At 40.0% G+C, this 14,522-nt stretch overlaps 1 protein-coding gene across 5 annotated transcripts in view; it reads left to right on the top strand.

Annotated features, from left to right (window-relative positions):
* The window catches only part of dapk1 (death-associated protein kinase 1), an 83,343-nt gene that overhangs the window by 35,915 nt on the left and 32,906 nt on the right, over nt 1-14,522 (top strand). For 4 of the 5 annotated variants that reach the window (XM_037776846.1, XM_037776847.1, XM_037776844.1 and 1 more), the window contains 5 exons: nt 163-384; nt 7,430-7,568; nt 10,404-10,533; nt 11,797-11,845; nt 12,016-12,042. In XM_037776846.1, the coding sequence (XP_037632774.1) occupies nt 163-384; nt 7,430-7,568; nt 10,404-10,533; nt 11,797-11,845; nt 12,016-12,042 (567 nt within the window). The other variant, XM_037776849.1, reaches the window with a different exon arrangement.

Here is a 14,522-nt window from a genome sequence, read left to right as displayed (position 1 = left end):
TACCAGCACCTCTTTTGTATGGATCAAACAAATAAGATATAACGTGTTAATTAGCGAGTTTTAGAGGTGCTTTTTGGCAGATTTTCTTTTATTCCGTTTTAATGTTTCAAGGCTAGATGACAAGTTTTTTGACAATCTCTTCTTCTCCTCTTCCCTCGCTAGCGGCCAGTTTGCCGTGGTCAGAAGATGTCGGCACAGGAGTACGGGTGTGGAGTACGCCGCCAAATCCATCAAGAAGCGGCGCAGCAAGTCGAGTCGACGAGGGGTGACGAGGGACGACATCGAGCGCGAGGTGAGCATCCTGAAGGAGATCCAGCACCCCAACATCATCACGCTCCTCGAGGTCTTCGAGAACAAGGCAGAGGTCATCCTGATCCTGGAGCTGTGAGTGGCCTTGTCTTTTTAACTCATCTCAACTGAGATTTGTTTTTTAAGAGTATACCTTTACAAAATGGTAGTATAAGGTTCCGAAAACGTAATTGCAAAAAATCGATGACTTGCATAAAAGGCATTGAAAAACACTGGACTACATTTTGACAAAACAAGGCAAGTTGCCATATTCCTGCAGACTTTTTAAAATATGTTATTTAGGATCAATGATATTTTTTGCCCATATAGTGAGATACATAATTCAGTTGAGGATAACTCAACATTTACTAATTATTGTGGCCTTTCAAAACGATCATAGCCCCGTAGTGAAGCATCTTATAAGAACAATATTAAGAACCAGATTTAAAAAAATGGATGGTCAAAATCAAAGCGAAAGAGATATCTTGACTTTTAATTCCTAGTATGGGTCAAGCTCTAAAAACGCTGGACCCTTCATTTCCCATGATTCAGTTGAACAGCATTTTAAGTCTCATACCCAACCAGAGATAATCGTGCTGCCCCTTTAAAAAATCTAATCTAAAAACACTTTTTTTTTTTAAATAGTCAGATGGTGATCATGGTGACCAGTATTCAGAGTATATTGGTTATCAACTGCCTGTAGCTTGAACCTGTTACAGGTGTCGTGTGGCACAAAGCTCACTTAACACCAGTTAGACCAGTTTGACCAGGTTAGGTGGAACTCCAAACACTGTCAGGTCACTCATATGTACATTACAATTATAATCCAGCTGACACGCTTATTCAGAACAAATACGCATGAAGGCAGAAAGGACTACACCTCAATTAGTAGGTCAGTTTACAGCCAGCAGTAGTGAGCGTAACGATGAGGGCTGCAGTTGCCGGACAACATTCCTGTCCAGTGATCACATACGAAGGAGGGAATAACAAGCACAAAACCAGTCCAGGCCAACAGCACAGTACAGCATGCGCGTGTGATTAATAAGTCCGTGGCTCATTTCCAGCTCAATACAGTTAAGTGGTAGAGCAGGTCACTATGGCTACAAATAACATCTCAATATTTTTAATGCTTGATTAAATGCTTCAGAGGAGAATTATTAAAATCTGAATAACGGAACGACCTTCAATTAATGCCATTAGCTTTGCACAGAAGTACAAAAATGATCTTATTTATCATCATTGAGCTGTTTTAATGATGTTTTAGATAACACAGAATTTAAATTTAGTAGTAAAAAATAAGCAGGTTCTTGATAAATGGCTGCATAGCACTGCAAAGTACTGTATTGACCAACAGTGAATTATCAATGCAGGCTCGTTTTTTAACTTCTTTTCTTCCTCTCAAACATTTCTAGAATTGTTCTGTTTCCTCATTCCCAAAACACAAAACAAGTGAACCCTGTTCCCAATTAGACTAATGCACGACTTTATGTGTCTCTAAATCAGTTTCAAACTGTAAAAACATGATCCCATGAATCCCATTTCCATGTAATATCCCCTGCAATCAGTTATCTGAATACATTTGTGGATAGAAATATTCTATTTAGTTGCGCAATCATGCTTAAGTTTATAATGCCCAATCTAAATATTGTAACCCCTCCATAGTTTGGCCCACTTTGCAGCTGAAAACCGACCTCTCAAGATTTGGATACAAAAAATGTCCAGTGTCAACAACCAAATGTATCAGTCAAACCCAAAGAGTGTATATAAAAATGAATGACATGACAGCTCCCCAAAAGTGAAGCCAAAACATCTGGATCGCCCCCTGGTGGCTGGCTGCAGTATAGATCATAAAGCCCGCCTCCTCCATGTTAGCAGATGGGTCAAACTAAAAGGTCAAAGTACACGTCAAATACATTTTTCCCAAAGATAGTTTCTATCATTTTAGGTAGTTCTTATCACGCTGATGTATGTTCAAGTGTTCTTTTTTCTGATAAGTTTGGTTTTAATTAGTTATTTGATGCAAACAGCTACTGTGGTGCTAACGCAAACTGCGGCCGTGCTCGGCTCGTGATTGGCTCGGACGGGTGTGTAGGTGTGTGACTCTGGCTCCAAATAACGTTAAAATCTCAAGATGGCAGCTCCCGTATCCAGGATATTTTGGCTTCACTTGTGGGTGGAAGTGGAGTTGCGTTGTCCATCTATATATACAGTCTATGGTCAAACCATATACGTAGCACGTTTGCATTGCAATAATGCACGCTTGCACCTCAATGCTATCAACGTTGTCCAATTATTGACAATAACAAAAGATGAATACTGTGTTTTTGTGGAGTCAGTGGTGTGGCTTTGGATTGTTTGTGAGCATGTTGATAAACCTGCGAAATAAAAAAAGGATGTACATTATCCACGAATACCACAGAAAACAAAATAGCTCATGTGAATCCACAGACAGTTTCAGTGTCTGGTAATGCCACTGCTTAAACTGTATCATTCAACCCACTAGGGAGGATCCATCGATTGTCTTCTCTTTTGAGTTAATCAAATCAGTTTGTCTTTGTGCGGGCAGAATAAACCCAGACGATGGAGAAGTTGACTTCAAATGTCTGGGAAAATGTGGCTGAGAAAAGTCCAATTACTGCCGAGGTCCCTTTTTACAGCAGCTATTGTTCATAATAACTTCTTTTTTAAAAAGAAAAGGGACCTCAGTGGTCATTAGACTTTAGCTGATGTAAAGAGCAGGAATGCTGAGCCACTTTCCATTCTATTCTATAAGTTATTTGATTATCTATGACCTAGTGTCAATGTTTTCATGTTAGATTTGTCCTGAATTGAAGTCCTTATAAATCATAAGTGGTTATAGAAGCAGCTTGTGGCTCGTTGGTCAATGGTGCTCGCAACAGCTTGGGAATCTAGGTGAGGTGGTCTCCGATATTACTGCTGTTTTTTGGGAGTAGCCAGACCCAAACATCTTTCTCGGGAGGTTGATCAGTGATGTGTCTCACCTGATCTGCCTGTAGAAGACTGGCCCATTAGCTCTCCCTCTGTTCCAGCTGGCATCCATCCTGTCTGTTGTTTGGCTTCATCCACACAACACCTCCACAGCACATACCGTATCTCACACATTCAAGCTTTGCTCTCACTGATGAAATTGCTCACTTCCATGCTGCATTGTTTAATTGTGTCAGGTTAAATTTAAATAAAGGGTTTTGTGTAATTAACCTCTTACAGGACTCCCTTTCTCGCTGAGCTGTTTTTGAGACAGTGGAAACAAGTTTAGCACAAGTTGGTGTCTTGATCAAAGATAAAGCAGGTGGCATTTCAAAGGAAGCTTCGGCATTTCAAAAAAACTCTGACGTGGTGGTTTAGCTCATGGATCCCTAAACTTATTCATGTCAAACACTCGCAGAAAGATGCACTCTGTCTGAGCCACTGACAACCATTTGATAGGATTTGCTCCCTCAGGAATTTAATGACGAGTTGTTTCTCATTGTCATGTCAGTCAGGCTGTGATTGTGTGGGCATGTTGCTATGGGGGGTATGGGTAGAAGATGAATTATGTACCAGGAAGAGAAGTTTGAAATAAATATTAAATGCCAAGATACCACGCAGTCATTTTGACAATGATACAAGGTACATGGGTCAAAGACGGATATGGTTTTGAAAATATAAAACATTTAATTTAAAGCTTATTTAGTAGGGCTGCCTCCTCTTAGTCGATTAGTCGACTAATTGGTTGTTTTTGTCTTTTGTTGATTAGTCATTTTTTATGCCTTTTTCATGCTGAATGAGTTATTTCCAAGATACTTATGAGCATCACCTGGTAAACACACGATTTAAAGTGGTGCTTTAGTGTGATTCCTTGTGGAGAAACTCTGTTTTGCAGATCTGTCGATTAAATCAACTAATTTATTAGTAATTTATTGGTGTTAGTTGACTAAGAATTTCTTTGGTCGAGGACAGCCCTATTATTTAGATTCTTTGAAGTCTTGCCTTTGCACATTTAAGGGAAGTCTTCAAGAATAATGCAGATAATTACTTTTTTAATATGTTTTAGAGAATTTTACCCCACTAAAATGTCACTCAGTATAACATTGCATTGCATTGATGTTTATCAAGACATGAGACATGCAAAGTCAGACTGGCAGAAATACACACAAGAATTTAAAAAATCTATTTATATGACTAACAATACTGGATATTTGTGCTTTTATTATAACAATCTCATATTTGTTAATTGTTTGTTTGTATAGTAGAACTTTCAATTAGAGAAGTAAAAATAAATTCAAAAATGTATTACAAAAAATCCCACTTCATCAAACAACATTGTTAATCACTCTTTGTGTCAATAAAATAATATTTGTTTTATTTTTTTATTTAATATCATCGTCAAACTATTAATTTTAATTACATTTTTTATATATATATTTTTAACAAAAAATACTTACCCAAGGACAGAAAATGTATATGTCTCTTCTTTGACCCATTAAGCCTTTGACCTGGTACAGTATGGGTGCTTGCACATTTTTTGCAGCAACATTGAGCACTCTATCCACTGACATGTAATGGAGCTGCTGATTTACACAGATCCCGTAATCATGAATCAAAATATGAACTCAGGATTAAAGCTAACCAGACTTATGTTCATGTTTTATTTGGGGAGTGATCCTTTTTTAGTTAAATCAGCAGACAGGCGATGACTCAGTGTTAATGCTGAGCTTGGACCATTAATCCTCTATGGCTGCTGACAGTTAATACAAAAGAAGACAATGTTGAGACGATTCATTAGCTTGTTTTTTGTGCCTGAGTCAAGCTTGTAATGGACTTGACTGAGAGTTGTGACGGGGCTGACACTACAACTTACAAAGTGTCAAATGCTCGGACAATCTGTCTTTAGTGGTTAATTTAATAAAGGTCATCTACTGGAGGAGATGATACATTCTTGAGTTAAATGCCCATTTTATGTTCTTTAAATGAGTGAATAAATTCAATTCGGTTGCACTTCATGGTATAAATTACAATGATAGAACACGGTTCCTAGTTCTACATCATAGATGCATAATAAGTAAGGGATCATGTACAGCGAGCCGGTCATTGTGGTGAAATAAACCTCGACGGGGCGATGCCATGGACCCTGACGCAAAGCATCGCCATGAAGGGGTTTATTTCACAACAATGACCCGCTAGCTGTACATTATCCCGCTTATTAGACGTCTCTTTTACAGTGGTGGTCTATGGGGAAAATGCTTTTTGGGCTGCAGGTGGATTTTTTGCTGCAATACCGCGAGTGGCCACTGGAAAAAGATTGTGAGCAAGGCTGAGTGACGGCGCCGTATCCAGGTCTTATTGTACATCCATGTTCTACATACATTACAATTAGCATTCAAAGCCGGTAGGGTGACATCATGCTAGTTTTTCCAGCCCTGGGCAGGTAAAACAACAAGTTACATGTTGGATGCTAAAAATATTTGACTTCATGTTGTGTCCCTTTGTCCTCCACACCCTCTCCTCCTCCTGCTGCACGCTGGGTAAATACAACCGTGACAGCAACTGTCCTTTGACGTTAAACGTTGACCAGCCCGTTTCAGAATCAGCTTTACTTGCCAAAGTACATATATACAAGGAATTTGACTCCGGTTTTATGCATCTCTCTAAACGTACTTACACAGAAATAAAAAAAATGAAAGCGAGGGACAAGGACAACAAAGCTGGACAAATAAAGGCAAGGAATAGACAGGACTGTTATGTCTTTGTATAAACATATATCTTTGTATGAAAAGAGGCAGAGGTGGTTTGTTTGGGCAGAAACCTTCTTTCCTGTCTATGATTGTGCGTTAGCACCCTGTTAACCACTCAAGCAGATGATGAAGTAAACATACAAGATACAGAGTGGGTGTTTGGTGGGAGGAGGAGGTCCCAGCTGTGCAGCTGCTCGGGTGTTTCCTCCCTGAAGGGTGGAGTAGTGTGTGTGTATTTGTAGGTTACATTTGTACATTTATGGAGGCATTGATTGGTGGTCATTTTTGCACACCAACGTGTGAATACATTTTTTTTTTAAATTACATTTCATATGATATGACACAAGCCACTAAAATGATGGTAATGGTTGAATAGACGTTTTTTGTAACATGAGGAATTGTCTACTAAAATGAAAGTAATTTTCCATTTAATTGTGACTTACATTCATCACATATATTGTAAGATAAACACGTGATTGTACAACTGAGTGGACGCTCAACGACTGGATAAGCATGGCTGTAATTACAGTTATCTGCTCCCTTCCTCTCTCTCCGTCACGCTTCCCCTCGCCGCAGGCTTTCACTCACGTTCTCATGCTGTGAGCGTGATAAATCCTCTGCTCTCTCCATTCCCTTGTCTCTACTTTTCTACCTTTTAAGTGCTGAATCTGGCGGTGCTTTCATTAAATGAGCTGAGTTTTGATATATAAAATGTAGGTTAATGTGTTCGTAACGATTAGAAACTGCTGACATTAACAGGCTTAAAAAAGGGATTTTATAAGAAACAATATAATTAAATTCTGATGGGATAAGATAGCCAAAAACTGATTAAACATGAATTGATTTTGTATCATAAAATGTTGAAAATATTTTGCCCAAAACGAGCCAGATCTGGGTCAGCATTCTTCAATATTTCACTATTTTTGTGCTGTAATTATGTTCATTTAGGCAAACTGTGTTGACTTTCATTTGATAAAGAAGTAAATGTTTTTCATGATTCAGTGAACGATCATATTTGCACTAATTTATTGCTTCTTTTTCATAATTTTTCGTTATTTTATCCTGTAATTTTCCCCCTGATTATCATTCCTGCAAGGTCTTTTTTTTTTTAAGATAACATAATGGTGCAAAAACCTTAAATATTCCAATGAAACAAGCTTAACTCAAACATCAGGGCATATTCCTTTTTTGTTGTTTTTAATGGAGGTTTTTCATTAAAGAGGTTAATTGAGAACAGCGCTGGTTGAAATGTACGCGGGTTGTGTAAATTGGTCGGGCTCTAATGCACCAGGATGATTAGATTACATCAGCTCAGCTCTGATAAGCAGGGATTTGTAGCTGGCTCTGATCTGAGAGATCTCGCATTTTAATTCTCTCCCTCCCTCTTTCTCTGTCTCCTCTTCCAGCGTGGCCGGCGGCGAACTCTTCGACTTCCTGGCAGAGAAGGAGTCGCTGAGCGAGGAGGAAGCCACTCAGTTCCTCAAGCAGATCCTGGACGGAGTCTTCTACCTGCACGCCAAACAAATCGCTCACTTTGACCTTAAGGTACTGCAGCAACTACAGACAAACAGCAGCAGCAAGAGTACATACTGTCCATTTCGTCAGCTTGTATTGTACACACTGATAACAAACTATGAACCAATTCTACACTACATACTAATGCTAAGCAGGTTTTCGAGTATTTTGTAAAAATGACAAAACTATGTATTAGAGATGAAAAGAGTAGTCGTGGTTTCTTCTCCCTAATGTGCAAAACAAACCGAACCAAAACCCTGACCCAAAACTGCAGTACAAACCAAACCGTGGGCTTGTTGAAGCGTTGCACCACTACTATTTAGTATGGAGTTGGGACACAACAGTAGACATTAAATTCATGCGTGTGTCCTTTGTAGATCTTTTGTTTCAGACATTTCATCAAATGCAAATGAGACTTTTTCAAGTGATTAGTTTCGGTAACGTCCTCGAAATGAGAACCAAAAACAGAATTGAACAGTTGTAGAGATGAAGAGATCCACTCCTCTGATGATTGTGAGATTTCCATGAAAACACTTTGGACACAGAAGATGATGACTTGTTCAAGGTCATGTTACGTTTAGACAACACAGTTTGATATTTTCTTTGAAAAGACAAAAACACCCGTACTGTTTTGCTCTCATCAGAGGTCACAGTAAAGTGTTGCCTGTTGTTCAGCCCCCCAGAGTAGTTAACATCCATTTTCTAAAATGCCAGCCCTCTTGAGAAGTGGATTTGCAGCATTATGTGAATATATCTCCTTTTATATCAGTTTCTCTTTGTATCTATGTGTTTTTTGAACCAATGCATCTGAGGCTAATTACCATGACTAATATGTTTTGGTTTATTTTCGGCTTATCTCCTTTTTATTATGGGGTGTGTGTAGTTTAAAACTCCTGAGGGAAAAAGAGTAAAGGTCATGGTGTACTCACAGCGCAGACACACCATACAGTACGTGAGTATTGTTGTGGTAGTTCTTTACTTAAATCTCAATCAATATCATTGATCGGTTGTCCACTTACGGCAGCACAGAATAAACCGACTCCTCCACTTACAGAACAATCTTCTCAAATCATCCATCAGAGTTCGGGACATTCGGCCTCCAGGTTTGCATAAAATAATAACCTCTGTGCCCAGCCAGCCACTTGTGATCAATGCTGGAGCTTTTACCAACCACTGCAGCCTCAGCCTCTGTTATTCACTGTCTAGCAGTGGCTCACATTAAGACTTCATTAGTTTAGTTGAATAACTTTATGCTCAGCCCTGTCTCCTACAAATTATGTTCCCATACAACGAAACTGCGTAGACTCTTTTATAGCCGACGTCATCAAAAATATGCGCGCGCATGTTGGCAATGGAAGTGGCGCTTTGCCCCGGCCATCCAGACCAGTTATCAAGCTTTAAACATTGAAGTAAAACTGTTACCAGCATCAAAATGTCTGGTTGTTGCATGTTTGCATTTAGGGTGTTCAGATGATGCAGACGGAGAAATAAAGCAGTTTGATATCATTCTCCTTGATTGCAGCATTATTATGCCTATGCATGATGATTTTTATGTTTTATTTGTAACTAGTTATTTCTAAGATTTCTTGTATTTTGCATGGTATTTTAATGTGTTTGTATGCACTTAATGTGGACCCTGGGAAGATTTTCTGGTTGCTATGGCACCAACTAATGGGAATCCTTAATAAAATCAAAATAAAAAACATAAGCGTATCAGTGTTGATAGAGAATAAACCCAGTGAACTGAGCTGGAGTCTGATTGTATTTTCTCAGCGCCTCCTATTGCCACTGCTGCCCACATTCAATCTGTTCTTGTTCCTTCCCAGACTAAATCCTCAAACTCGGCTCATGGTCAGAGCTGAAAGGATGAGGTTTAGAGGGAAGATGGCTTCGTTTAAAAAGAAGCATTGTGTCCTTAGGAATGTCCGGCTTCTGTTGTTTGGCTTTGCATTTAGCACATCTTTGCCGTCCTTTCCTTTCTCCCACTTCCTCGAGAGGTTTTTACTCGTGTTTTGCATGGGATTTCCATGGCTGATGAGCCTCCTTCCTGCCAGCCTGTTCCTGGTTTTGTGTCCGACTCTGCTGCTTGCTCTCTTGTTGACACCTAGTTTATTTCCTTCACTGATAATTCAGGGCAGGGGTTCTCCAACTTTTTGGGGCCAGGGACCCCTTACATGGGAGAACATTTTCCAAGGACCCCCTTATAATTGGAACACCAATTAAGCATAATGCTTAGTACCATTTGTACTCTTAGATGCCATTCGAGCTATTTGTATTCTAAAAATTGTTCAACATAAATACTTCAGACCTGTTTCATAGTGTTAAACATAAACACATTTCAATTTGAATCATGTTAATACCACTTTATTTTGCCCCGATATTCCAGGTGCTTTGTAATCAGATGTGGCTTTAGCTTGGCTGGCTTCATGGCTTTGTTCACTAGCACCTGAATGACGCATTTTGGTCTCCTGTCGCTGTCGCTCAATACAACCGTCACGTGACAATTTGGACTGACTCAAATATTTCTCCATGCTCGCTAGCCAGCTAGATTTAGGGTCAACCCTAACCTTACTTTATAGCAAATTATTTTGCAGACCCCCTGACAGAGTGCCATGGACCCCCAGTGGTCCCCAGACCCCACTTTGAGAATCACTGATTTAGGGCCCACTTTTTCAAAATTCAGTCTTTAATTTCTCTGTGAGCATCATAACTGTTTCTCCTTGAAATATCGGTGCACTGTTGGCTTCATGCTATTAACAGTTAAGAGTTTGGTCTTTATAAAAATGTCACTCCACATCTCCCTGCCTCTCTGTCCTCTCTGTTTCCCCTTTTTAACCCTAACTCTCTCTCGTTCTTTCTTTCTAGCCGGAGAACATCATGCTGCTGAACCGCTCAGTGCCTCACCCGCGCATCAAGCTCATTGACTTCGGCCTGGCACACAAGATCGATTTTGGCAATGATTTTAAAAACATTTTTGGAACTCCAGAATTTGTAGGTCAGTATCTTGTTTAGGAATCATGATCCTTTATTATTTTATAGTTTTAACAGATTCTGTACTGTACATTATACCCTCCATCCTTTCTCTACTATACATACACACATACACACACACACACACACACACTGAGTTCAGCACCCTGTTGTCCTGGCTTTAATCCCGGGGGTTGCGTATTGTGAGAGCAGGTGCCAAATGTGCCATAGGGACATGAGAGCGACCTGATAATAGACTGGAGATTATCAGAACTGCTCCTTCTTGCCAACACAAACACACACACACACACACACACTAATGGACACATTCATGGCTCTGTCCCATCTCCCCTCACCTACCCCTTTACCCGGGGCGGCCGCCAACACTCTCAGTCTCCCCCTGCCCAACGCCGGTGGCCGCCACCAGCATTATCAAGGCCAAAATCAGAGTTCCCAGGTCAGCAGGGTGGCAGCAGTTAAATGGTCTAAATAAAGATCAAGTGGCAGGAAGCCGAAATCATGAGTTGTATAGCTGATGCTGGAAAACAGGTTGGCCTCTCTACAAAAATTTAAACTATGAGGAAAATGCATTATAAATCCTGAGTCCTGCTTTTGCATTTGATTTTCCAGCATGTGGCTTTGTAGTTGTTTACCAGAGCTTTTCAAATTGTGAGGTCATAACTCAAGTAAAAAATGAAAGCACAGACATGATACACTTTTAGGCCTCCGCACCAGCGATAGCCATGGCCGAAGGCATTATGTTGTTGGGTTATCCGTCCGTACCATTCTCGTGAACGCGATATCTCAGGAATGCCTTGAGGAAATTTCTTTAAATTTGGCACACATGTCCACCTGGACTTAAGGATGAACTGATTCGATTTTGTTGGTCAAGGGTCATTGTGACCTCACAAAACACGTTTGTTTCAATTAGATTAGAAGTGAATCTACAGTTTCATCTTCAGTTATGGTATTTACACATCTGAGGACACGTGACAAGGGAGAAGAAGAAGATAAATAATCACAGTTCTAGCAGGTGTGATTTAAAAAAAACAAAACAAAACAATGGCTCACAAAACAACACCTTTAAAGAAACAACAAAATAAGAACATGATAACAAGCTAAAACAAATGAAGGCATTGCAAGAAGAAAATAAGTAAATTAATCAGTAAGGAAAAATAAATAATCAGAGAAAATTAAATGAAAGAGTAGTGTGTTGTGTTTGTGTTTGTGTTATTTGCGTGTTGACCTTAATGGTAATAATGTTCTGTTCTGTGCATTTGCCTCTCAGCTCCAGAAGTAGTCAACTATGAACCTTTGGGCCTGGAGGCAGACATGTGGTGAGTAAACAAAAACTCATCTGCTCCACAATAAGCTTTGTGTACATCAGCTGTTTGAAGCTGTTGTTATTTCTGAAGAGCATCTGCTGTTAAGTAAATGTATGTTTTGCATGAAGTCAAAATGCATAACCATTTCCTCTTTCTCTCTCTCTCTCTCTACCCCTCCCCAGGAGTGTCGGTGTGATAACCTACATCCTGTAAGTATCTGAGATGTCACAGGTGATGATGGATAATTGTGTGAAATGTGAAACACGTATGAAACATGCGTCACTGCGTCACCTTCACCTTCATGTTCACATTTTCTTACAAAGCTCAGGGCGTCGTCCCTCACTAAACCTGACAGTCAGTCAGAATGTGAAGAGGTCAATGTGAGTGTGACTGGCTGCTCTTTGACCTCTCTGTCGCTGAACTCGCTGGGCCACTCACTCAGCAGCCACCACAGCGCTGTGTGTCGTGAATAATGTAACAGCCTGCAGCGAGGACTGTCAAGCATATTACAACTGGCTTTTGAATGCATTTGAGTGTGATATTCTTACAGCAGCTGTGTGAACGTTTCCTTTTATTTCAAGAGATAATGGGCCTCATGCAAGAACATTTTCGTATTCTTCTCTTAACTTTTGTCTTACTTTTTTCCGTACAGTGGGCTTGTAGGAGTTTTCCACATCAGATTCAGGAAACGTTCTTAACTTCAGTGTAAATGACCTGCGTAAACATGATGATTACCACCTGTGCGTTCATGAGAATTGTAAATTAGCATAATTAACGCCCCGATGATACCATTTAAAGCCACGCATCCTGCCCCATTCATCTGTCTCTGCCAATATATTAGCATGGCTACATGCTCTCTTCCAAGGGTGTGATGCGCATCCAAAAGAAGTAAGTCAGCCATGACGTGCATGGTGACACTTCCTGTTGACCTTATTGTATACAGAGATAAATTAACCTTCAATTAGTGCATCATTTAAGTCGTTTTGCAGTTTGAGGTGATCATATTGATATCGCAGTGTTATACTATAGCATCAATAGCCAATTTAATTGAATGATATCGTTACGCTATACGAACACATTTAGAATTATATATAATTATAATTCGAATTGCAGAGTCAAACAGGATAATGTTAACATAATTATGAGGTGTAATTTTTATAGGATTGGATGGTTAAATCATGAAGCGTTTGAGCAAAAATAAACACTAAGAAATTCACAGATTTAAAAAAAAATATGAAGCTAAAATAATGAGCTAAAAGATGCATTGTCTCTCTGCTAGAGGCTGATCTACTGCAGCTAACTGACTCTGGACTTTGTCCAAGGTCTGGTCAGTCTTCTTTGATCTTGTCAGCATGTTATGAAAATCCTGTTAAGAAATCCTGATAAGATATCACCCTGTCATAATAAGTGATGTCACTATATTTCACCTTTATGGCTACTTAGCTTATACTTCAGTTAACCAACTGATCTTCAAAAACAACCAACTCCATCATCCTCAGCCGAGGGCTCTCGTTGAACTAGCGAGTGTTCTTGAAGCGGCCGTGTGCAGACGTGTCAGCACCGTTTAATTCAACAGCGAGAGAAAAGTCCATGCCCTCTGCAACCCACAGATCAACTGCTGTTGGCTCTTGATGATGCTGTCCTCCTCTCTTTATACCCGGCTACAAGGTTTCCTGAGCTCCCACACACCTTTTATCCCTCAGAGAGACACCTACACGAAGCACAAACACAAAATGTGTGCCCGTTAGGTGCATTCACCCACACAAACACGTAGAGAGCCCTCACCATAATAGAGCGAGGTAAATGAAGGAAAGGTAAAGGTGAATGCCAACACAAGTATTACCTCATTATTACATAATAAGTAGCTGCAAACATTACACATTTTAAAAGGGTAATATGTAGGTGCTATTATAATGATGCATCACTGTGTCCCTACATTACATGCGTCCATGCACACGTACATACTGTACACATACACACAGCATGATCTTTGTTCACGCTGCTGTCCACCCACACAGCTGTCACAGCTCTGCCTGGCAAGGTAGAAAATAGATCGTTCACTGCCTATTATCACAGCCGAGTAACAGTGAGGTGCACTCACTGCTCATCTCCAATTGTAAAGAACAACGTGAGCTGGGAATAATTCAATACACCATTCGGGGTGATTTTTGGGAGCATCTCCAAACTCTTAATTGGAGTATTCTGACTGTAATGAAAGCCGCACAAAAAGCTCCATTAGGGAACTCCAAATTAGTTGCAAAAGATAATTCACTTTCCATTTTTTAAGAGTTTGAAAGACATCATTTGTCTGAGATAATGCTACCTGAATGGAGAATGTGGTGAATCAGCTGGCTTTCTGCTCTGCCGGAGCTCTAATTTGGGTTTCAGGTTGTTAAGACTGGCTGTATTTCAGCATAAAAATTTTGCACATTGCATCTTAAAGTCTCATTTGGGAAACATTTTGTCACCACAGAATCCTGACTTCCGCTTTCCTGCTGATTTAACTGCCTCGGTGAAGAATTGCCTTAATTACTTGTTTGTAGTGAGCAGCTGCACTCTTATACAGTCGATAAATTCATACATTTCCACTCAACTTGAGCTTGACCCCGCTCCACCGCCGTGTCTGTCCCAGCTGGCATGTTAATTAGCGGCTGGTGCTGACGAGCTGGAGAAGGGAAGGCCAGGGTTT

The sequence above is a fragment of the Sebastes umbrosus genome, chromosome 8 (assembly GCF_015220745.1).
Source record: "Sebastes umbrosus isolate fSebUmb1 chromosome 8, fSebUmb1.pri, whole genome shotgun sequence".
Taxonomy (NCBI): domain Eukaryota; kingdom Metazoa; phylum Chordata; class Actinopteri; order Perciformes; family Sebastidae; genus Sebastes; species Sebastes umbrosus.
This window is presented reverse-complemented; position numbering and strand designations above follow the sequence as displayed.